A 23,510-nucleotide genomic window follows, 5' to 3' on the forward strand; every position below is an offset into this window, starting at 1 on the left:
TTTTTGAATGCTTAGGAGTTTAAGCATTATAATCTCTGACTCGGGCAAAGTGTTGAGATACTTTGAAAACAATTTTGTATCTTGTAGTTGATTGGAATAACACAAGTTGGGAAGTCTTCCCGTAATTGTTTAGGCCTCTTACATTGCTTTTATAAGGGTTGAAGAGAAAGGTTGACTAAGAAAGGGTTCTTAGCATCGCACACACTGTGCAAAATTTGGGCAAATTATCGGAGGTGTGACAACTACCACCGATTGGTGACCTCTTAAGCCCAATGGACTGAATCCAATTATTTGGCTATTGAACCAATGCTAAACCGTTCAAACCGCCAATTGGGTTGTCGAGCTAAACCTAATCAAAGATTGGTTGACAAAAAAATTTATTAGATTCCTCAAATATAACATCCATCCTTATTAGCAAGTCGCACTTAAGCCCACCGTCCTAGTTGGCTATATATATTTGCGATGTGGGACTAATTATTAACCCAAGGGGAATTGAGCCGTAAAAGCAAAGGAACGGACTACTGAGCCACTCAATTACTTTGTTATCTATTATAGTACAATAACTTAAATAATAACATAGACACAATGAAGTATTTTTCTACATTTTCATCTTATAAAACCATTAAATAAGTATAAATATTTACAATATTTTATTTCTATAATAACTATATAATGATAAGTATGAAAATAATATAAATTAATTAATATAAGAATTTTTTAAAAATTAAAATAATAAGAAATATAGACATGTAGATAAAATTAAATATTATAATCTTCCTTTCATCTTAAATATATCTTCATACTTAAATATTATATATATTTTTTATTTAATGAAAATTCAAATATTAATACATTTATATTTATCTTTATTATTTAATTTGACATATCAATTTTTTTTAAATGAAATATTATTAAAATTTTCAATTATATATATACATTCTTAATTTCTTATAATTATTTTTTATTTTATATATTATATAAATTAAATATTTATGATATTACAAATATTCAACCATCAATTTGACCGTAGACGGATGATATTTCCGATTTAATGACCAATCTAATTATAAAAACATTGCTAAAATGTGATGTTTGGTATCAAACTATCACCGTCCACCCATCAATGATAAAAATTTGTAATACAAGTATTAGTATTATCATCATTTTCCACAATTAAGAATATAATTTCTTGCTAAAAATAACATGTTATTAATTTAATAAAAAAAAAAAACAATACATTTAAATTTGATATGTTGATAACCTTTTTAAAATCATGCCAGCCTTTTATTTCTTTTTTTCCCCCCTAGACCACATTAGTTGAACTTTCACTTTTCTTTTTCTTTTTTAAACAATTTGAATTTTATTCTTTTCATCTAAGTTCTTCATATTTTATATTTTTATTATTGCTCACCAACATTGACATTGATATATATATATATATATAATGATTTGTTTCATGTTTGATTTTATTATTAAAATATATAAAAAAAAATCAAATATAATTAAAATTACTTAAAATTTATCTATTTTGAAATTATTTAATTTTTATATAATAAAATAAAATAAGTAAAATGAATTTAAAAAATAATATAAAAATAATTTATTGACTTTAATTTTTTTTTTTCTTCTACCTTTTTTTCCCTCAAATTTTTCTAAAACCAAACATAGTTTATGTATTCCTAATTCATGGATTTTGTTTTAAATTATGATAACAAGAAACAAAGAGATGAAGAGTGTATTTGAAAGTGATTTTAGAAAGCGTTTCTAATATTTTTAACACTTTAATAATAAATTTTTTTAATAATTAAAAATATTTAAAATATTTTTTAAAATGATTATTAAACAGACTTGAAATACGATAGATTATTTGTCATGATATTAGGTGGTAAAATATTGAGGATCTGAAAACCCTTTCTCATTTAGAGGTGACCTCCTTCTATTTTTAACACTAAAGATGTGTACTTTTAAAGTTTGATTAGCAATTATAAAATATTCTTCTTTCTTTTTTTTTAATCGTGGCAGGAGATGGATTCATTTATCGACACTTGCAGGGGACATGTCATGCCTTCAGGTCATCTCACTCAGAGTTTTATCTTCTAGTGAGAACGGTTTTGATAGCCTCAATGATAGTTTTATCTTTTGTTTTTGTGTATGTGGCTTCGCGAATTGTATCTAGAATTGAGGTGTCGTGGAGTATTTCTTATTGATGATACGTGCCTAGATTTTATGTAGCTATAAATTTTGCATGTAACTCCGCTCTGGGCTTGGCTGTAGTATGATAGGGATTAGGAGAAATCAACAGGCCCAATATGCCTTAGGCCATTCCAATATGCAAAGTTGTTTAACTAATAAGCAGACGGATTTGGAGCAGGTCTATTTCATTTTAACCTTCTCCATCCGAATTCCTATCTTCATTGAAAAAAAAGAAAAGAAAAAAATCTTAAACGAGATGGATAGGAATGAGTAATCTATAAGATTTTAAGAGTGTATTTGATAATAATTTTAGAAGTTTTTTTTAAACTTTTTTAATATTTAAAAATAATATTCAAACTAAAATCAATATCAAATGTATTTTAAAAATCATATTAGGCTAATTAACCTAGTCTTCAATCAATGACCTTTCTAGTTCGAATGGGTCAAGTGAAATATTTATTTGTAAAATCAATATTAAACCATTCGAATCCCAATAGTTGAGTTATCGAACCGAGGTTTCATTTGATTTTTTTGAGAATTGATCAAGTCCAAAATAGTTACGAGCTCCCACTTGGAGCAAGCCTAACCCGCTCGGAATCCCTTAGTTTTTGCATGCAATTAATGTTCTTTTGATGAAAGATTAATAATTATAGATAAGGAAAACTGGAAAAGAAACTATAACTCTATATGCTTGTAAAAGTGGGGGCTAGACCACCGTGCCATGTAACCCCCTTTCTTAATATAGGTATAAACTAAAAATATATAGCAATGTTAATGTCCTTTTTTTTTTCAAATTTTGTCATATAAAACCATTCAAAAAATATAAATAGTCACATTCACATTTACTTCTATAATATTTATGTAATTATAATTAGAAAAATAATACAAATTAATTAATACGATAGTTTTAAAAATATAAAAATATGAAGATAAAATTAAATATTATAATTTTCTTATCCTACTTTAAAATTAAACATAATTTATTTAATAAAATATAAAATATTAATATACATACATTTATTTTTATCATTTAATTTGACACATTAAACATAAAAAATAAAACATTATTAAAATTTTTAATTACATATATTTAATTTCATCAACCAATAACTTTTTCATTTCATTTCGATTTTGAAAACTTGGTAATATATTTTATTTCATTTTTAAAACTATTTAATTAATATATTGTGTAAATATTATAATTTATTTTTATAAAAAAAATATATTTTATTGTATACATGTTTAACAAATAAAAAAATAAAAAATCAATTAAAATGTTTTTTTTATTTAAATTATTCATAGAAACGAGATAAGAAAGAGAGGATAGGGTAGGACATCATCACACTCCAAACCCAACCTAGGTTCAAAGAAAACTTTCAAATCTATCCTTAACAATTTTTTCAAACCTTTTTTTTTTTTTTTTTTTTCCTATTTTCACGTGTCATGTAAGCAACAGTTGGCTGTAAACAAAGGGCCATGGCCCATGGACCTATTATCATTTATCAGTCATGTGACACAACATGCAATTCATTTCTTTCCATTTATTACATAGTTCTCTCATACGTGCCAAAATGCAATTGTAATTTTTGTCTCAAATATTTAGCATGTTCATATATTATAATCGGGGCAATTATTGGAATTGTGATGTGACGTCTACTTTTTTTTCCTCCATCCGCGACGAAATGCACCTAAAAAAGCACCTCCTGTCATTTTTGTATCATAATTATGCTCAACTGCTACCTTCAGGCCTTTACTTCAATTATGTAAATGCAATTGAATTGAAAATATCAACACAAATCCCCTAGTTTGTGATGGCTGTGTAGCCTTGCACTTGGACCCCTTCACAGATACAAAGAAAGGACATTGTCAAGTTCTTTCATGCATGGTCTCTCACCTAAAACATTTTTTTTTAAATTAATTACTAGAGGCTATAAATAGTTCGATTTAATTTAGAAAACAAAAACTTCATATTTGAATTCAATTAAGTCACAGATATTTACATTTAAATTCTAACTAATTTATTAATATAAAATTTTGAGTTAATTGTATATTATTGAACAAAAATTATTAGTCTCAAAAGATAATCCTCTTTCCTTTTACTGTCTCTTACAAGTGTGCATTAAGGTAATTATACAGATTGTAGGAATGTGGTTCCACTAAATGTTACATGAAGACTATGGGTTCCACATCTCCTAGTATAAATAAGTTTTCATTCACTGCTTTACTCCTTTAACTTTCACAATTGAGATGTCAAGAATTTGATCAAGGTCATTAATGGAGCAATCTACCAAATTCACAATCTCTGGATATCTGAGTGCTTGTGTTGCTTGGGCAGGATTGCAACTTTGCTCTCCCAATGATCTCAGATGAACTATCAACCCTTACTTCTTTCAAGTCTCTTCTCAAGGCAATATAAGATTATTCAATTAAACTACAACTTGGACATTCCCTTGTGGGTAACATAGGGTAGAGAACCAACTTTTGATATCATATATGTATGATTCAAATTCTTTGTTAGAGCAGCACTAGCAACAATCTTTGATGCCACCAAGTACAAAATTAGTTTCTCCCAAACTCTTGGGAAAGACAAAATTGATGGATAAATGAAATAACTTTCAAAACATTAAAAAGCCTTTTGGCATTCTTTTATCCATTTGATACGATTTTTTTATTTATTCAAGAGCTTTTATAGCAAAGTTGTAGAGATCCACTTAGATCCTTTAAACCTTGTAGTTTGCTATCAAAAGGTGGGTTAATACAAGGACATTGTGATGCAAATTGCCAACTTCCCCTTCCATAATTACGGTGAACACCAAGTCTTCCTGATGGAGTTAGCGAGCAACAATAGGATGAACCTTAACACTAACATAGTTTACAACTTCTATGTTGGTCATCTATCTAATTTCACTTCTATGATGTGTGGCAATTATGACTCTTTTAGTATTTTTGTTCAATGCTTTAGCCATAAACTTTGATGAGTGATCAATCACTATTGTATTTAAAGAGGAACCATTGAAGTTCTCTTTTCTTCATATACATGTTTACAACATTGATTAGGCTATGACATTCTTTATTCATGTGGTTATGTATCTTAAGATAGGCATAGTACTTGGTCTCATCTATCTTAGAAGGATTTCCAATTAATTACAAGGAGTTAAGAAAAGTCTTGAAACTTAAATAATTCTTAAAAAATGCATGTGTTAAGGGCGTTCAACTTTTTTAAAGGTTGTTTCAAAATTTCTATAAAGATTGTTTCAAAATGTCTCCCTTAAGTTTTTAGCCTTCAAGAAGCTTGGGATCCTTTATCTTAGAGAGAGTTTATTTTGTTACAACCCCTCTCATTAAGATGATTGCTTTCTCTATACTTCACTAGCCCTAATGATAACTTTTGAAGTTGTTGCAACAACATCTTACTCTTAACTTACATACTTATATGCTCTTGTAAAGGACTTCTTTATACTTGCCAAAATCTTCTTATGCAGAGATTTGTAGAGATTAAAATTATTTAGCAATCCTCTTATTTAAGGCTATCTTCACATACCATCATCAAAGCACTCCATTAGAGTAAGGCAATGCTAAAGGCACATACATTCTAAGTCTCTCTTTTTCCACTTTCTTGATGCTAAACAAAGAGCTCATGTCCTGCTTTTGCACGTAGAACATGTATATGGTGAAACAAACAACGTATAGAGGTTTATAGAAGGAATAGATGGACCCACCAACCAAGTTGTAGAATCAAGCAAATGTTGGCCCCTTTAAACTTGATGGAAAAGCTTTGCTTAAAAGGGCATCATTTCTTTACATAAAGGTTATAAGTTCTTGATAATATATGAAGTGATCCACTAGATCTCCTATCCCATCATAACTATGAAATGTTGAAAAGATAAACCACAAGGAAGTGTCATTTGTAGGATATGGGGAGCAAATGGAGTGTTGATGAGGCCTTGGACAACTCATTGACTTTATGTTGTAGAGTCTTTCATTTCATAGAGTTAATTTGAGCTTTCAATTTATCTAATTGTAACTCTAAGGCACCTTTCTCTCAATAAGAACACATTGTTTCATTCTTGATTGGCTTGTCTTCCTCATTTAAAAAAAGTGAATATCGCTTGCGGAGACCTCATAAGTGATGGTGACATATGCACATAACATAGAGATCGAGGGATTGCTATCTAATAGCTACACCCTTAGTTCCTAATTTTCTTGAGTCAATGTCTCATTTCATTATGTTAGGATTTTGATCCACTGGTCAAACTATCTTATTGTTTCTCGATTTGTTTTCGTAATTGATGTAAAGTGAGATCCTATCCTTCCTTTGTGATCCATACCATCCTTAACTTTTTTCCCCAATTCATATGAATGATGCTTGAGTGTTGAATCTCAAAAGATGAACCTCATAGCTCTTTCTACTTTTTATCTGCACATGTACATAAAAATGGTTATACAAATTGTGAGACTATGGTTCCACTTAAGTGTTACATGAAAATCATGTCTAACATCTCCCAACAAGAAGAGATGAACTTTCATCTACCCTCGTATATTTTTCTCTGCCCCGTTTTAATCTTCGCATTCATATCAAGAACTTGGTCTAGTTGATAAATGAAGTAGTTCGCCAACCTTGTTTGCAGTCTTTCATATATCCAGGTGCTTATGTTGCATTGGTAGGATTACCACAAAAATCGATTTTCTTTTGTTTCTTAAAATTAGCTATTGTAGTGTGTAGTCACAGTTGCCAAAAATCTGGACTACAATGCTTGCACTCTGCCGCACCACAGCACATTAGAGTTTATTCATTATTTTTTTTATTAAGCTGTGATTAGCACTTCCCTGTTTTTAGTCGATGCTGCGTGGCAAAGGTCTTATTTATATAGCCTCCCCTTTTGTTGGTGCACGGCCAACAACTACCCGACTAGGTGGTTCTCTCCACTCAGCTGCTGGATGGGTGATCAAGGGATACTTAAGGTCCACACCTCTATCACTGTTTCAGGTTTTTAGCAAACTTTATGGACTTTTGGACGTATGGGAATAGGAGTGGTTGTGCTGTTTTTAAGGGATAAGTCAGCCAATCAGGTTAACCTACAGGTCCAAGAGATCGTCTCTCTTCATAATGCGCATTTTGAGGTGAGGTGCATCATATAACATTAAATATTAAAAAAAATAATTGAATAATTATTGAATTTGAAGCTATGGATTTAGAATTTTAGGAGATAAAAGGCTTGGAAATTAAAAGAAAAGCAAAAGCTTTGGTTGTAAATTTTTTTTGAGTGGGATTACCAATTGCCGAGTGAGATTGAAATTTTCTTAACCAAGAGAAAATGTTGATATGGTTTTTGGCGTTGCCTAAATGGAAGGCAATCAGTTGTTGGTAATCGCATATATGGGGTAGAGTAACTTGCTTTTTGTTAATCACGGATTACTTTCGATAATAATTTGGATTCGATGATAAGGAGTGAGTGACAAGCCGAATCTAATTTATGAGTGGGCGTGTGTGTAAATATGCCATAAAGAAGGGGTAAAAGAATGTGAAAACAGCATTGGAATTGAGGAACCTGTGGGCGCCTTGAATATAGGAAAAAGAAGCGGCGAGATGGTGCGCAGTTCATCTTGGTAAATCAGCAGGGGCAGCGAGTCGAGATAGAGAAAGCAAGGCAAGGATGTCAGGAGGCATCGCGCGTGGCCGTCTCGCCGAGGAGCGAAAAGCCTGGCGTAAGAATCATCCCCATGTCCGTATCACTCCCTCTCCAATTTTACCCTTTTTTTTTCTACTCTTCTTTACGTCTTCCATTTGCGTTCTCTAATCCGATCGTTTCTATGTTTTTTTTCCCTCATTTTTTAGGGTTTCGTGGCTAAGCCAGAGACTGGTCCGGACGGTTCCGTCAATTTGATGGTGTGGCATTGCACCATCCCTGGTAAGGCTGGGGTAAGTTATCTTCTTATCTCTTTATTTTCTCGACAAAATTTAGGAGAAGAGAAGGAAAACTTGATGTAAGGTTTTGATTTTCTGTTTGGTTTATCAAACGGCGCATTAGGGCTTAAATGGAACTGTGTTATATTACTCTATGCGATTCTTATTTCTTTAACCTCAAAATTTTTTGGACCTCGAGTTGAATTTTACTTGTTTTTTTTATGGTTTTTATATTTTTATTTTTTGCTAATTTTCATTGTCGCGTTTCTTGATTGCGTTTCATCACCTTCTATGTTTTAGACTTGTTTGTTTCTAACCTTGTTTTGTAATCAGTTCAATTTGAATTAATCCCTAATGGTCACTGCTGGATGGAATCATTTGCATGTAATGAGCGATCTATTATTCTTTTGCTTGTTGTCTTCTTACTATCAAAGAAATTTCTCCATGTTGCTTGGATGGTTAATGTTTTGATTACTTAGTGCGGCTTTAGATACGTTACCTGTTTTCTATTTTTAAAACTAGAGCAAACATTCAGTTAATTCTATCGATATAAAGACAGCTCATCAAAGAATTTTCTAGACCAAAGAAAATCAGTATAAACAAATGAATTTCTAAGTGCATAGTCTGAATACTCTATACTTTCAAACGAATTACAATTCCTCTCTTTTCATACAGTCCAAAATAAACACAATGGAGCAGCTCTTGACACTTTTCCATACCTTCTTCCCCACAAAGCCCCTTTGCTAATTCAATATGGTCTCCTTAACTGAGGAGGGCCATGCCCACTTTACTCCAAACAATGGGCATAAGAGATGCCACAAAGTTCTTGTTTATTGTAACGTAAGAGAATGTGGTCATTAGTCAGTGATTCTTTGCACTTAATTCTTTTGAATAATTATATTCCTTTCTTATTAAAACAATAATTTGATGGCGCAGTTTTAGTATATTGGCATGATGCCATCATTTTGATGGGATTTCACAAAGTTCCAAATTTTGTGATATTGTAGTTGGATCCTGCTCTCTCTCCCTGTTGTGGTGAAAATGGTTGATAGCATCCAATACCATGAGGGATTTATTCAGGTTGATGCCATAAACCCAAAGATATGCTTGACAGTGTAAAACATCTCCAACCGCGGTTGTGTGAACTCCCATGTAAATTACTGACAAATCCCCCAAATACTCTCACAAGTCACAGCCTACTTTCATAAACTGTAAATTGGTAAAGTATATTGATTTCAACATCTAGATACAGGAGTAAGTACCGAAGGAAGCTCAAATGAATGAAGGTAGTGGGGGAAATGTAGAAGCATACACAACAAGTAAACTAGGGTTGCAAGTTTTGGAGAACAAGGGCTGAAAGAAGAAAATTTCCATTTGGAAGTCTTGTTTCCTCATCATTTTCTGAATAAATGAAACAATAGCCAACCACAACCACTAAATAGTTAGTTGCTGTAAATAAATTAATACTAGATGAGTTGGAATCTGTGATTGGCAATGCTTGTCACTGCCAAACCAAGAGTTTTCTTTGTACAAACTAACTTGACATCTAATGAGCCTAACTGACTCATATCATCCATCTGAATTAGCATCAATTTTGGTGAGATGACTTGAACATACTGCTCATGAACCTGGTGTTCCTGTCTTTTCCAGTCTACTAAAGAGATCCATGTGCATGAGCAATTTTTGGGTTTTTTTTTTTTTGATAGATAAAGAGAAAAATATATTAAAAAGGGCTGCCGGCATAGCAGCCCAAGTTATACAAAAAGTATACAGCTACCACCAACCACCACCACAATAAGAACAATTTTTGGGTTTTGTCAAGCCACTTGATAACAATGAACCAATTTCTGCAATCTGTCATTTGTGATATGACCATTCTCATTTCTCATACATCAATATTCTGACTTCTTAGAATGGTCAGTGTAACCAAGCCTTTAGAGGATTTGAAAACCACATGCAGGAATGATCTTCAGGAAAATCACAAAATTAGGTTGTTATCAACCTTTTTCTATGTTTTTGCTGGTCCATTCTAAAACTTGAACTATAATATGTCCCACACAACCTCCCCATTTTTAGACTTACCATGATGGTACCATTTTATGGAAATTGCTTTCATAAATAAGAAGTGCATTTCCTTCTAATGCTCATTGTCCATTTTATTGATCCCTTATAGTTGTTTAGTGTCTGTCTGAATGAGAGGGCCACAGATCAAAGTGAGGATATAAAGGTAGCTGAATAGAGTTCAATGAATTTGGTCCTACTAATTTGAAATTTTCTGTGGTTTGGATTAAATATACATTGTTAGCATAAAATGAAAATAAAGCATAATAGCAATAAGTCATTATTGCGCATGCCAAGAGTGGTTAAATTAAGACTTGAGAAAATTCAAAGGGACTTTCTTTGGGGAGGGGGAGCGTTGGAGAAGAGGCCCCATCTTGTTAAGTGGGCTGTTGTCTGTACTCACAAAAAGATGGGTGGATTGGGGATTAGAAATCTCTCCATTCTTAATAGAGCCCTCTTGTGCAAATGGAGTTGGCGTTATGCGGTTGAAAGAGACTCATATTGGAAGCTTATTATTAGTACGAAGTATGGGGTTGAAAGAGGAGGGTGGAGCACTTGCGGGGCTAGGGAGGGCCATGGGTTTGGGCTTTGGAAGGATATCAGCAAGGAAGGTTTGCTACTGCTCAATAATGTATCTTTTTTGGTGGGGGATGGTAAAAGGGTGAGGTTTTGGAAAGACATTTGGTGCGGGAACACCCCCCTTTGTGAGGCTTTTCCCTCCTTGTTTGATTTAGCGGGTTCTAAAGATGCGTGGGTTGCGGACTATTGGGACCCAATGGGGGAAGTGGGAGGGTGGACTCCACTTTTCCTTAGACCTTTCAACGATTGGGAGGTGGAGGAGGTGGAGAGACTCCTATCGTCCATTCAAGGGAAGAGGTTGGATGTTGATGGGGAGGATAGGATGCTGTGGAGAGGGACGAAAAATGAGATTTTCACTGTAAAATCTCTCTACAAGTCTCTTGATCATAGCTGTGCAGTCTCGTTTCCGGGTAATATTATTTGGAGTCCGTATGTTCCTTCAAAGGTGAGTTTTTTTGCTTGGGAAGCTTCTTGGGAGAAGGTCCTTACTCAAGATCAGCTTAAGAGGAGGGGCTGGATTCTAGCCAATAGATGTTGCTTGTGTTGCGTTGAAAAGGAAACGATAAATCATATCCTTGTTCATTGTTCTAAGACGAAGATTTTGTGGGATCTTATGTTTTCTCTTTTTGGGGTCAATTGGGTGTTGCCGTTTTCGGTGAGAGACACTCTATTAAGTTGGTATGTCTCTTTTAAGGACAAGAATCATAGAAAGGTTTGGCGGGCAGCTCCTCTCTGTTTATTTTGGACAATTTGGAAGGAATTAAATAGGATAGTCTTCGATAATGAGGCTTTGTCGACTCAAAGATTGAAAAATTCATTTGTTTGTAATCTCTTATCTTGTGCTAATTCTTCTATAGTTGTAGGCCCTTTATCTTTGTTTAACTTTGTGGATTGGTTGGGTTCTTGTTGAGGGCCGGTGAGTGCTTGTGTTTTTGTTGCTTGTTTTAGGTGTCTCTTGTATACTCCCTGTATGCTCTGGGTTGCCTTTCAAGCTCCCTTTCTCTAATATATCTTTGTGCTTTTGCCTATCAAAAAAAAATAATTGAGCAACCCAGCATAATAGAGTTCCTACTTATTCTGGAAGATTGGGACTTCTACTAGTCTGATTCTATTTGCTGCATGCATCTTTCCGACCATTAGGATTCCCATCATAAATTCAAGGATTGCCTAAAAGTTTGTGATATTGATCTAACATTAAAACAAGTGCTGATTTTATTTCTTTGGAATTAGTGAATGAGCATTATCTTTCTCGCCACACTAGTTTCAAAACATTGTTTTGGGAAAATTTTAGGGAAAAAGAATTTTCAAACCAAGATCGGTTAAACCATAAAGTATTGTTAATCTATGATCACATTTTCCTTGGGGTGAGTTGCTTTTATGATGTTGTGGTAGGAGCCCTTATGAGTATCTTAATTTTAGTTTGCTATTACTACCAAAATATTCATCTCATTTTGTTCTTTTTTCTTCTCATTATATTACTCATTCTTTCCAGCAGTGACGATCCTTAAGTGGCCCAAAAGATATCGTGAAGTTTTGTGACAACACCTCCTATCAGATAAAGCCTTTTCTTTATTGGTGCAAATGATTGTTGTCCATATTAGATTTTTTAAACTCATAGTTATTCAGGTTCATGCATTTTGTCATTAAGTATCAGAAACTATGTTAGACAGAAGCTATGCTGATATTTTGCATTGGTCTAATGCATCTTAAAATGTCTTGCTTGAGGGATATTGACCTCTTTATTGTTGCAGACTGATTGGGAAGGGGGCTACTTCCCACTTACTTTGCACTTCAGTGAGGACTACCCTAGCAAACCCCCTAAGTGCAAGTTCCCTCAAGGTTTCTTCCACCCTAATGTCTACCCATCTGGAACTGTATGTCTCTCGATCCTCAATGAAGACAGTGTAAGTACTAACCACTGCTCTCACATGTCTTAATGAGACCGGCTGCTTGGCTATACAGCTCATTCAGCCAAACTTATACACTCAAACACGTTTGGCACTTTGTTTAGGGTTGGAGACCTGCCATTACAGTGAAACAAATTCTAGTGGGCATTCAAGACTTGCTGGACCAGCCCAATCCTGCAGATCCAGCACAAACTGATGGGTATCAGCTCTTCATCCAGGTATCTTGCAACCCTCAGTATTGCATTTTTTTTTTTTTCTGTCAGCTTTGTGGCGTTGCTGTGATAGCAATGCTTCTGTTCTAAGGTATGTGATTATGAAATTTGCAGGAACCCGCGGAGTATAAAAGAAGGGTGCGGCAACAGGCCAAGCAATATCCACCTCTTGTCTAACTGATGCTCGCCCTTGCTAAATACAATTAGCTCATTAGTCAGCAGTCCCCTGTATTTATATGTAATACTTCTGTTGAGATTGCGTGCAACTTCTATTTGCAATGGTCCTAGTGGACACTCAGAAATGACAAAAGCTTTCTGGGTGCCTTTTTAAGTGGTGGATATCTATAATTACACTTGTTTTGTGTGACTAATATGGCTGATGTGGTTACTTCAGGATTTCTGAGTTTCACTAGAAGTCTAAGACAAGCACGTATAAGATGATAGACATTATCTATTTTGCACAGGTCAACTTTGGTGGTTCTGACTGGATGGCTGACAGGGGATACAGGTATGGGCAATTAGTGAACCGAGTTTGGAGTGGCTCTTTTTCCTTGGCCTCCTCTTTTGTGTTTAGTTTTTAAGCTTTCATTTCACTGGATTTCGCTTATCGCATAGAAGAATTGAATTCGTTTTAGTGTGTTACACATCGCGCTGGGTAGATTGATGAGATACATCATCTCTTAAGCTTAAACGGTTGCATCAAGAGGGCTCTGAGGCTTTAACAACTTTGGAAAATTTTAATTAGGTGAAAAGCTTTCAATTTCACGAAAGAACAAATGTGGGAAACATGATTTTGGTTTGGGAGGCTTGACCCAGTTTGCAAACTGTTCTTGAAAAATAATTTTTTAACTCAAAAAACACGTTTAACAAAGTTTTAATACAAAGTTGTTTTTGGAGAATTTGATTTAAATATAGGGTTTTGAGAAGAAATTTGAGGTGTTATTAATTGTTATTTGTAAAGTATTTTCAGCGATAATTGAAAGTATGGAAAATGCTTTAAACTACTTTTCATTATATATAAATATTCAGTATTTTCATAAATAAAGAGAAAATTATTTTTGTATTTGAGTCTTCAATTATAATATTATTCTTAAAAACAATTGAAAAGCGATCTTAAAAATTATTTTTTGAAAATGTTGATCGGATGTAAATTTTTGACAATAGGTTTTTTGTTTTCAAAAATTACGAACTGTTTTTATAACGCTATACCGGCTTTTCCTGCGCCTGCCTTGTTCACTCCGTATGAAGATACAAGGGCATTGTTCACTGTGTTCAGCAGGATGATGTGAAAAAGTGTGGGCAGTAAACCCAAGCATGCATGATGACATAAATGAACATGAGTTTTTTAAAGATGGATCTTATTTTGAGTAGTTGCAAACAAAGAGTAATTTTTTTAATCATTCTAGCTTTCAAAGTGTTTATAATTTTCAGAGTACTAATAGTATAATTCTGCCTTCCTTGCTTATCACCTGCCATTCTTGCGATTAGTGTTACCTGCTGGATTCAGTTCTACTATGTGTCATCTTATCCTCGGAGAAATTGTTGACATAACCACTGATATCAGATTTATTATAATATGTAGGACATGGTCAACGTAATTGCTGTGTTTTTAACAACCCTTGTAAACTCACGACGTGATATAATTGAAAGTGATGGGAAATTATTGATAATCATACGAGAAAGTTGTCCAGGGCTCAAGGCCCTTGTTTTGTGAGCATGGGGGAAGAGAAATTCTTAAGTTTTAGGCTCTTTGCTTTATGTTTGATAGAAGCAGATTGAAGATTGAAGAAACAATTCAAAAGGCTCTACGGTCACTCAAATGTTTTAAAATTAGACCAAGATTATTAACTAGAACAAAATGTGGGTAGCTTGAAAAGAGGAAAAGGAAAAAAGAATAGCTATTCCAAGGTCCTAAAATTTTGAGCCATTGGACTCTGACTATGCAATGTAGTTCTGTTACAAGTTTCTGCACAAGGGTGCTGTCTGAACGATCTAATCTCCTTTATAAGAGCCTTCAACTGGTTGTAGGACGACCCTCCCTTTTCAATAGCCTTCTTTGCCAGCTCACCAAGTAGACTAGCTTTCCTCCTCATCTCGTCTGCTGCAATGCCTTGGTCCATCACCATGGTCACTGCTCGCCTGATCTTTTCTCTGCTCATTAATGGCATCTCCTCTGTTGCCCACACCTTCCAGACCTCGTTACCGACCCCAACTCCTAATTTCAGCACTTGCGTCACCAGTTTCTCGTTGTAAAATTGCTCGGCAAAGATTGGCCACGTGATCATTGGTAGGCCTGAGCTCACACCTTCAAGGATGGAGTTCCAGCCACAGTGAGTCAAGAACCCTCCAATGGCTGGATGCTCAAGAATCAACACCTGTGGAGCCCATCCTCTTATTATATGTCCTATGCCACTTTGGTAGGCTCTCTCTTGGAACCCTTCGGGTAGCCACCATTCATGGCTCCCATCCTCCTCGCCCGATGAATTGAGGACTTTCCCGACCACCCAGATGAATGCGTGACCTGAATCTTCAAGTGCACTGGCAATCTCTGTCAGCTGAGTCTTGCTTAATCGGGTTAGGCTTCCCAAGCAGACGTAGAGAACCGAGTTGGGTTTCTTAGAATCAAGCCAACTCAACCAGCTATCTTCATCAAGAGAAGCTTTGTTTCCTCGTTCAGCCTTATCACATGCGTCTTTGTTGAACAGTGAGACTGGCCCTATGTGCCACGCCTTGATTCCAATGTTGTTTCTGTAGTAGTCAGCATAAGCTGGCTCCAACTCGTAGAAGCTGTTCATCAATGTCCCAAAGCTCTTCCTCTCAGCCTCTTTGAGTCTATCGAACAACTCAGAAAACTCGTTTCTACCTTTGACAAGGTCCGGTAACTGTGACCTCGTGAGCTTGATTTCATCTGGCAGCCCTGGGACAAGGAAAATTTCAGTCTCCGATGATACATCGTTGTGAGGTTGGTGTCGTTCAACGCAGTGGGAGACGCAGAGGTTGAAGTATCCGCTGCCGCTAAACGAGAGGCGGGGAATCCCGAGCTCAGCGGCCACATCCACGGTCCAGTGGAACAGAACGTCGGAAGCAATGCAATCGGGACGGTGGTTGCGTAAGAGTGTTTCCATCCGTGGTTTCATCATTCGGATGGCTTGGAAGAGTTTCATGGACATTTCTGGGGTAGGGGTTGAGATTAAATTCTCGCAGCCCTCAGGAAGCCCAGCTTCTACGGAAGGGAATTGGAGAATCTCTAACCCAATTTGGCGACCGGCTTCAATATCTCTATGAATGGCGTTCTGAAAGCGAAGAGCATTCATGGTAGTGGTGATTATAGTAATCCTAACACCATGAGCCGCAAATAGCCTAGCCATGTCTACCAGTGGCATCATGTGGCCTGGTGCCATGTAGGGAAGGAACATTACATGAAGCTCGTCGTCCTTTGAACCCATGGTGGCTTCAGAAGCTGAGAGGGAAGAAGGTGTAGATTGATATAACCATATGCGAAATAGAAGACCAAATTCGAGGAATGAAGTACCGCATTTCTCTAATCAAGAGAGTTTTTCGGTGTTTTGATGGTGATTTTAAAAAATGTTTTTTAATATTTTTAATATTTTAAATGATAAAATTTTTTAAATATTAAAAATATTTTTTAAAATCACTTTTCCTTCTAAATTTATTTTCTTGTCTCACTAACCATATGAATGTGCTTATAAAGTCTAAATTAAAATTTCATTATCATGAGTATCATTATTTACCAAATATTTATTAATTGATAAAATTTTCCTTTAATTAAATAACCTCATGGTTATATGAATTTTTGTTGATTGATATATTTAATTTAATATGACAAGATGGGCAACTAATCTCATAATTAAGACAATTTAATGTTAGATTTTAGAATAATTTAATCAAAATATTTTCAATTTAATTTCAAAGAATTAAATGATATATAATTGATTGCATCGGAATAATGTGTGGACGGCGGGACGCATAAAAAAAGTAACGGGGTACATGCGTTGGATTTGGGTGAAATTTCGCAGATTCTAGAAAGAGGTTATGTCTGAGTTTTGGAACTTAAGTGAGGGTATTCTTGTCATTTTACTATTACCATTTATCCAAACCTTCGCAAAAGAAAGTCAAAAGTACTAATCTGGTTTGAGTTTACAATATTTTATTTTCCTTACTAAGACGCGCAATCCATCTGCTTATATATAATTTCTTGGAATTTTTTTATTAAAATAATATTATTTAAAAAATATATATTTTTATAAATAGTTTATAAAAATACAACATATTTAAAAAACAATTTTATATATAAAAGTTATTTTCTCAAAATAGAATTTTAACCCATAAAATTATATTTTTAAAATACCATTTTAGCATTCATAATTTCCAAATTTTTTATTTTATTTTAAAAAAATTAAAGTTTGACTAAATTTTTACCTAGTTGCTTCCATATCCTTTTATGTCGCTCCAATCATGATCATAGATAACATGCTAGAGTAACACACACCAAATCTATGCCTCATGACATAGCAAAGGGTAACATATGACATAAAAAAAATGATCATAAACTTCTATAGGAACTCATTTGATGAAAAAATAGAGATGTATGCACTATCTTTATCTGCTACTAAGCACATGTAGTGTGAAATACATATAATGATAAGGCTCTCTAACATGAGTGTATGTCGTATTCCCATTATCATATAAATCTTAGCCCAATCACATTAAGTGGTTAAATCAAATCCTTTATATGCTCGTTGATTCACATGCTGTATAGAGATCTTATTTTTGGCTTATACATATTCACACTCAATCTTCACCATAATAATGAAGGGAGTGTTAGATTTGAAAAAATCATAGACAAAGGAAGAAAAAGAAAAGTTTAAGATTTCTTATTATGATCGCTTGAAAATTTTGTACAAAACAAATAGAGTTTAAATCGGTTTACAATCAAAATAAATAAATAATAATAATAATAACCAATTTACCTGTACTCCTAAAAAGAAGAGTATAATTATAAGAAATAAATAACTTTAATATGGACTTCATCTTGGACCTATCTAAGGTGACACATAAAGTATAATTACCCAAATAGGCTATCTAAACATATTGGATTCAATGATTCATTGGGTTTTGTCTTTATTTGTTATACATAATGCGAAAGGAGGTCACACACTTAAATGTATTGATCTCTGCCTATTAGCATACCTAATTGTGATACAAACCATATGGTAAGGTTATGTGTATGTCAATAAAATAAATAATCATGTCTCAATCGTGTAAAGATCGAACAAAAAACAAACATAATATTCCACTAATAAATGAATGTTCAAGTACCTTTGTCACTAATAAATGAATGTTCAACTACCATTGTCAACTTGACAATATAATATAAAATCATAATCTATGCGGCCTTATACTCTAACATGAGCTTGATAAACATCTTTAGGCATTAGCCTAGTCAAGGGATTCACAACCATACAAATTGTAGATATGTGCTTCAAGATCACTTCCTCTTGCACAACCATGTCTTGTATAAAATAATAATTAATATCAATGTGTTTAGTTTGACGATGATACTTGGGGTCTTATGCATTGGCTAGATTTTTTATGTTATCACAACATATAATAATTGGTTTAAAAGCATATGCAACAATACCAAACTTATGAAAGAGCCTTTTCAGTCAAACACGCTTATGAATAATGACTAAATAAACAATATACTCAACTTCATGATAGACAATGCTACACAAGATTGCTTTTGATTATTCGAAGATATGGCAACATCATCAAGTAGAAAAACATAGTTAGATTTTGATTTGTACTCATTTAACTTGTTGGCTCAATTAGTGTTACTATGACTAACCAAATGCAAATAAAATACTTTATAGTGGAGTCTGTGATTTGTTGGGGCTATGAAATATTGAAGTATTCGTTTCGCTGTATATAAACCATAATGTCTCTTTGTCTTTGTGTGCATGGTATTATCATTTATTTTAATATTATATCCTTCTATAAATTAATCGATTATCTAAATATCTTACTTCACTTAGAATAGATTGAATTTACTTTGAGTTTAATGGAGTATCTAACATCTTTCAACTAAATAACATGACTCATGAATCTGCTCTTAATTTGTAGAATTTTCTTCTTCTTTTTTCAAGAGTCAATTAGTTTTTTTTTCTTTATTTTGTTTTCTTTTAAAAAATAAATAAATAAATACTTCAAACAAATAAAAATAATTTTTTTTCCAAATAAATAATCATTAAAAAAAAATGGTTTGTCATTGTGTGGGACTTAAGAAATACAAGTCCATAGAAAGGCAACTTCACTAGGGAACAAATAAATCAAAAAAAAAAAATTCAAAGTAAACAAAATCAAAATTTCAAACAAATAGTTATTTTTAAATAAATTAAATAAAGTAAATTGTGTAATTTCATCACATGGGCTAGGTCTACACCAATGTCTGGAATTTACCAAGTAAGGTAAAATGAAATATCAACACTTTCCACTAATCACATCTAAGCATGTAATTTAAATAAATTAACAAAGCTTATATGCTCAATCCCTCGCTAATAAGAAGGTCGAGGATCCTTGAATGTGTCCACTATAATGAAAGACTACGGGCGTAAATCAGGTGTCGACCATTCAAAAGTCTCACACAAAAATCAAAATATAGGAAAGGAAGACATTATTTAGAAAATAAGACTGCCTTCTCTATTTACTACTTTAAAAAGCAAAGTGAAGTAGCCTATCTATAGGCCCAATTCGATAGCAACTTATTTATATACTCAACTCAATTGGATAGAATTCCTCATCAAATAACTCTGATCATGGTAGGACTACCCTTCTTAGCATAGGGGCTCCATGGGCCCGGGCTGGGTAATCTAAGCCTCATGAACTCCATCTAAGATTAAGATATCTTGAGATTGTTTCCACGGCCAACAATTCTATCACGAAGACTCCATTATTACCCATAGGATGCTCTATAACTCCATCGATTCTAGTACGTTTTCACGTGTGGAAGTTGTGTGGGAACGCTTTTGTCAAGTTGTACCTCGAATGTCGGATTTTCTAGTATTAAACATGAAACCATGGATTAGGAGTTTGATTTATTCGATTTCCCTTAGCTGGATTGTATCTTCCAAGTCAACCATGCCATCCCACAACGTTGGTGTCAAAGGCCTAGAAGCATCTCATCTTCACATTTGACGAGTTCCAAATTACCTAACCTGCAGGCCACTCCACAGTCCACGTTAGGGTTTCCATTTTCTCAAGAGAATCAATGAGCTCATCATATATCCATCTACCCAAATTCACGCCAAAATGCCTCTAATTTGAAGCCTTCATTTGTGTCCGCCCACTCATGGTAAACCCAGCATCTCTTCTTTATTCCATCATTCAATCCAATAACCACCTCTGCTTTATTCCTCAGGTCAATTTCACTATTTTCTACTCTCCTTTATCCATTCTCCCCCAATTTTATTCATGTGGGTGCCTCTCAGTACCCTTCAAAAGGGAACAGTACAGTGGAAAAATTGGCACTTTCAGGGGCCTCCAATTACAAGACCTAGTCCTAGATAACATATCCTAGGTGCTATGTAACACATATCCTGAGATCATCTCAAGTTTGTTTATGAAAGGTATTTGAGAAATAAAGACGGAACTGAAAGAACATTGGTATCACTCAACCAGGAGGAGGAACATTAGTCATGATATATACAGAGGGAAAATAAATGAAAATTCTAGTTACAGGGGTGATGAAAAAAATGTATCAGCAGTTCCTGAAGAACCTGTTGGTATATGTAATAGGAGAAGCGAAGGTGAAACCCTAAAAGAGGCTTGTGAATGTATGAAAATTTTGCATTCAGCAAATGCATGTGGGCGGCATATATGCAACAAATCCTAGTGATATTTATAGTTTGTTTCTACAATACTGCGTGTGGTGATCGGCCACTTCTGTCCAAGACTATTTCAAATAAATCAGCTTCAGAATCCTCATCGAAATCTAATGCTTTACTGCCATTGTTGTGGCTGCTTTTGGTTGTGCATCTGTTGAGCCACTGGGAGTCTATTCTCCCCATTGAGAAAAGCTCCCTGCTGTCTTCATACCCCAGAGCAGCAGCGGGGGAATTCACAAGGGGGCCGATAAAGCAAGGGTTCGGAGTTCTTTGTGCATTGGCGGGTGCGTAGCTGAACATACTTTGTCCAAAATTAACCAGAACTTCCACGTCTGTGTTTGCCCCGAGGGTTGGATAAAGGGGACTCCCAAATTCCTCTGACTTGCAATGGACTACATGAACTAGTTCTGAATCTATTGTGAAGAACACCTTCTTCTGGCTAGGATCAAATCCGCAACCAATAACCTTGTCTGCCCTTTCCCATTCTTCCTTCTCCGATTCGAATACAAGTTTAATTCCTGAAAGGGAGAGAAGCAACGGGGTCAGTTACAGAGTAAATTGCAAGAGATAACCTTTATTGTAAAACTCCAAACCAGTTTCAAAAGCTCAAATACAGAGGAGGAACCCCACCATTGAAGTCAATGAAGCAGTGGACCCTCTGTTATTCACACATTTCTGTGGTTTGATTAGGAGAGCTGTTAGGTGAGGGATTAACTCATTGGTGGGCTATTTCAATTTGGGAGCTTTTAGTTTTGTCTTTCTTCAACATGGTAACCCCTGGAATGGAATATGAAATATGAGAAGAGAGAATTTACCGTCAAGATAGACAGAGCCATTGGAGTTAAATCCAATTGATCCCGGGTAGCTGCCAGGAAGTTTCAAAGGAAGAGAGCCTCCGGCGGTGAGCCCCACCGATAGCATTACGACTTCACCTTTGCCGTCGTCCTTAGAGCCGAGTTTCATTTCTTCAAGATGGATTATAGATTCTGAATTGGCTTTAGCATTGGAATTCTCATGGATGAGCTTCGTTCTCTCACCTTCCTTAACCCGGCCAACAGACTCAGGATCACCTTCACCGGAAAACAATATTGTGATTTCGAAGTAGGCTTCTTGCGGGAACGAGGAATTCCCCAAGGGAGGGCCTGGCAGTGGCAAAGCTGTTCTAATTACAGATGCAGCAGCCATGGAAGGACTGCTCATATTCATCTTCTTTAACCCAGAATTCAATCTGATCTTCTGCATGAAATCAGCCGATCCCTGAGACACTTCCCAGCTAATCTCCGCCCCCGTTTCTTTCCCATGTTCCCCCACTGCGCATAATCCCAACAGCGATGATCTCATCGAGGGAGACGACATGTAGCTCGTGAAACCGAATCGAGACCACCCATTTTCAACCGCATCCGTGACGAGCGATGGATGATGCGCCCAATTAAACAAAGGTCTGGATGAAACCCCACGTCGAAAAACATAGTAATTCGCCTTTCTCTTGCTGTCTAGATCATGGTGATATGGAGGAAGGCTAACATGGTGGAGTTTCGCAATCCCAGCTTGCAAGCTCTGATGTTTATTCCTGGAAGCATCAACAAAATCCTTATGTCCTTTACTACAACACCATCGCCAAAATAACACGATCAGAAGCACAGTCAGTATTCCGGCCGCCACCGCAGCCACCGTGATATGCTTCCATCCCAACATCCCTTCTCCCCAAATGACCCGATGCTTTTCTGTTTTTCCTTTTGGATTTCTCTATGTCAACAAAAAAAAAAATCCAATATAAGGAAAGAAGGAATTAAGAAGGAAAGCTAAATAAGGAGAAGAGAGACGGCTGCAGAGAGAGGCATGCGTGGACCAAAGACTGGTTCAAGAAAGGCAGGAGAGCGTGGTTGAAAGAAACAGTAAAGTGGTGAAGAAGGTAGCAATTCCTCAGAACCCATTCATTATTTAACCTCTTCTCCCTCTCCCCTCTTTCTTTATTGTCTCGCTCTCATTGATTTAATCAAAACCGACAACCTTTCCTTGCATTAAAAAAAATACATTCATTTGATTTTCAAAGGAGAGAGAATGAGTGAGATAAATGCCAAATGCAATTGTTACATATGCTCCACTTAAACCCTTCTAGAAAGCCAAAACCATTTGGGGTTTCACCTTTTTTTTTTTCCCTCCCCCTTATTTTCTTAGATTTCGGAAGGAGACATTGAGGCATACGTGGTGCCCGCGAGGCGGAACCTGTTAAAGAGCTGACAAAGTGACAAGAAACAGAGAGACACAAGTTTGATTGTTTGAGAGTATTGGTAGTTGAGTTTGTCTACGACAGTTAATCCAAGGTTGTTAAATCCTACTACATGCCCCTCAAATAATCCACTTGGATAGCTCATGAGAAAAAGAAAAAGAAAAACCAAAAAAAAAAAGTCTTACAAAATGGATAATTGAGAAACCTCAATCATTAAAAAGACATCCCTGCATTATAAAAATCGTCAAGCAAAAGCGATTGCAGAGGAATTGGAGTTGTTCAAACGTGGGGGCCATTTTATATGATGTGTTCAGGCAACACATGAGACGAGTTTTCTGTTTCTTAATAACATTTCTAACAGTCCATTTGGAATTAATTAATGGGGGGGTTTAACGTAATGTGATCATTTTAATGATTAAGGCGATGCCTCCATGTTTTTCCCGTTAAACCCACTTTTATGATTAATGTTATCTTATCATTTATATCAAGTTAAAGTTAAATATAAGTGAGGATAAGTAA

The 23,510-nt window shown here is 35.0% G+C and overlaps 3 protein-coding genes across 3 annotated transcripts; 1 reads left to right on the forward strand and 2 right to left on the reverse strand.

The window, feature by feature from the left end:
• The first annotated feature begins 7,746 nt into the window (after window positions 1–7,746).
• On the forward strand, window positions 7,747–13,320 carry LOC117906883 (SUMO-conjugating enzyme SCE1). The gene is made up of 5 exons (XM_034820144.1): window positions 7,747–7,916; window positions 8,030–8,113; window positions 12,490–12,642; window positions 12,750–12,863; window positions 12,972–13,320. Exons 1-5 carry the CDS (start codon window positions 7,848–7,850, stop codon window positions 13,032–13,034), a joined length of 483 nt encoding a protein of 160 aa, XP_034676035.1. The 5' UTR covers window positions 7,747–7,847; the 3' UTR covers window positions 13,035–13,320.
• A 1,218-nt stretch (window positions 13,321–14,538) lies between these two features.
• Window positions 14,539–16,303, reverse strand: LOC117906882 (scopoletin glucosyltransferase-like). Its single transcript, XM_034820143.1, has one exon. It carries the CDS (start codon window positions 16,301–16,303, stop codon window positions 14,756–14,758), a length of 1,548 nt encoding a protein of 515 aa, XP_034676034.1. The 3' UTR covers window positions 14,539–14,755.
• Window positions 16,304–20,523: 4,220 nt separating this feature from the next.
• LOC117905960 lies at window positions 20,524–22,726 on the reverse strand. Its single transcript, XM_034818856.1, has 2 exons — window positions 21,577–22,726; window positions 20,524–21,279 (listed from the first exon to the last, which is right to left on the reverse strand). Exons 1-2 carry the CDS (start codon window positions 22,454–22,456, stop codon window positions 20,789–20,791), a joined length of 1,371 nt encoding a protein of 456 aa, XP_034674747.1. The 5' UTR covers window positions 22,457–22,726; the 3' UTR covers window positions 20,524–20,788.
• Window positions 22,727–23,510: the final 784 nt, after the last annotated feature.

Source organism: Vitis riparia, chromosome 18 (genome assembly GCF_004353265.1).
Source record: "Vitis riparia cultivar Riparia Gloire de Montpellier isolate 1030 chromosome 18, EGFV_Vit.rip_1.0, whole genome shotgun sequence".
In the NCBI taxonomy this organism is placed as follows: domain Eukaryota; kingdom Viridiplantae; phylum Streptophyta; class Magnoliopsida; order Vitales; family Vitaceae; genus Vitis; species Vitis riparia.

Coding starts and splice junctions, on each gene's coding strand:
- LOC117906883 (XM_034820144.1), top strand. CDS start 7,848: ATGTCAGGAGGCATCGCGCGTGGCCGTCTCGCCGAGGAGCGAAAAGCC. Junction 7,917..8,029: donor GGCGTAAGAATCATCCCCAT/GTCCGTATCACT, acceptor CTCATTTTTTAG/GGTTTCGTGGCTAAGCCAGA. Junction 12,864..12,971: donor GGTATCAGCTCTTCATCCAG/GTATCTTGCAAC, acceptor TGAAATTTGCAG/GAACCCGCGGAGTATAAAAG.
- LOC117906882 (XM_034820143.1), bottom strand. CDS start 16,303: ATGGGTTCAAAGGACGACGAGCTTCATGTAATGTTCCTTCCCTACATG.
- LOC117905960 (XM_034818856.1), bottom strand. CDS start 22,456: ATGTTGGGATGGAAGCATATCACGGTGGCTGCGGTGGCGGCCGGAATA. Junction 21,280..21,576: donor TGGCTCTGTCTATCTTGACG/GTAAATTCTCTC, acceptor TCTCCCTTTCAG/GAATTAAACTTGTATTCGAA.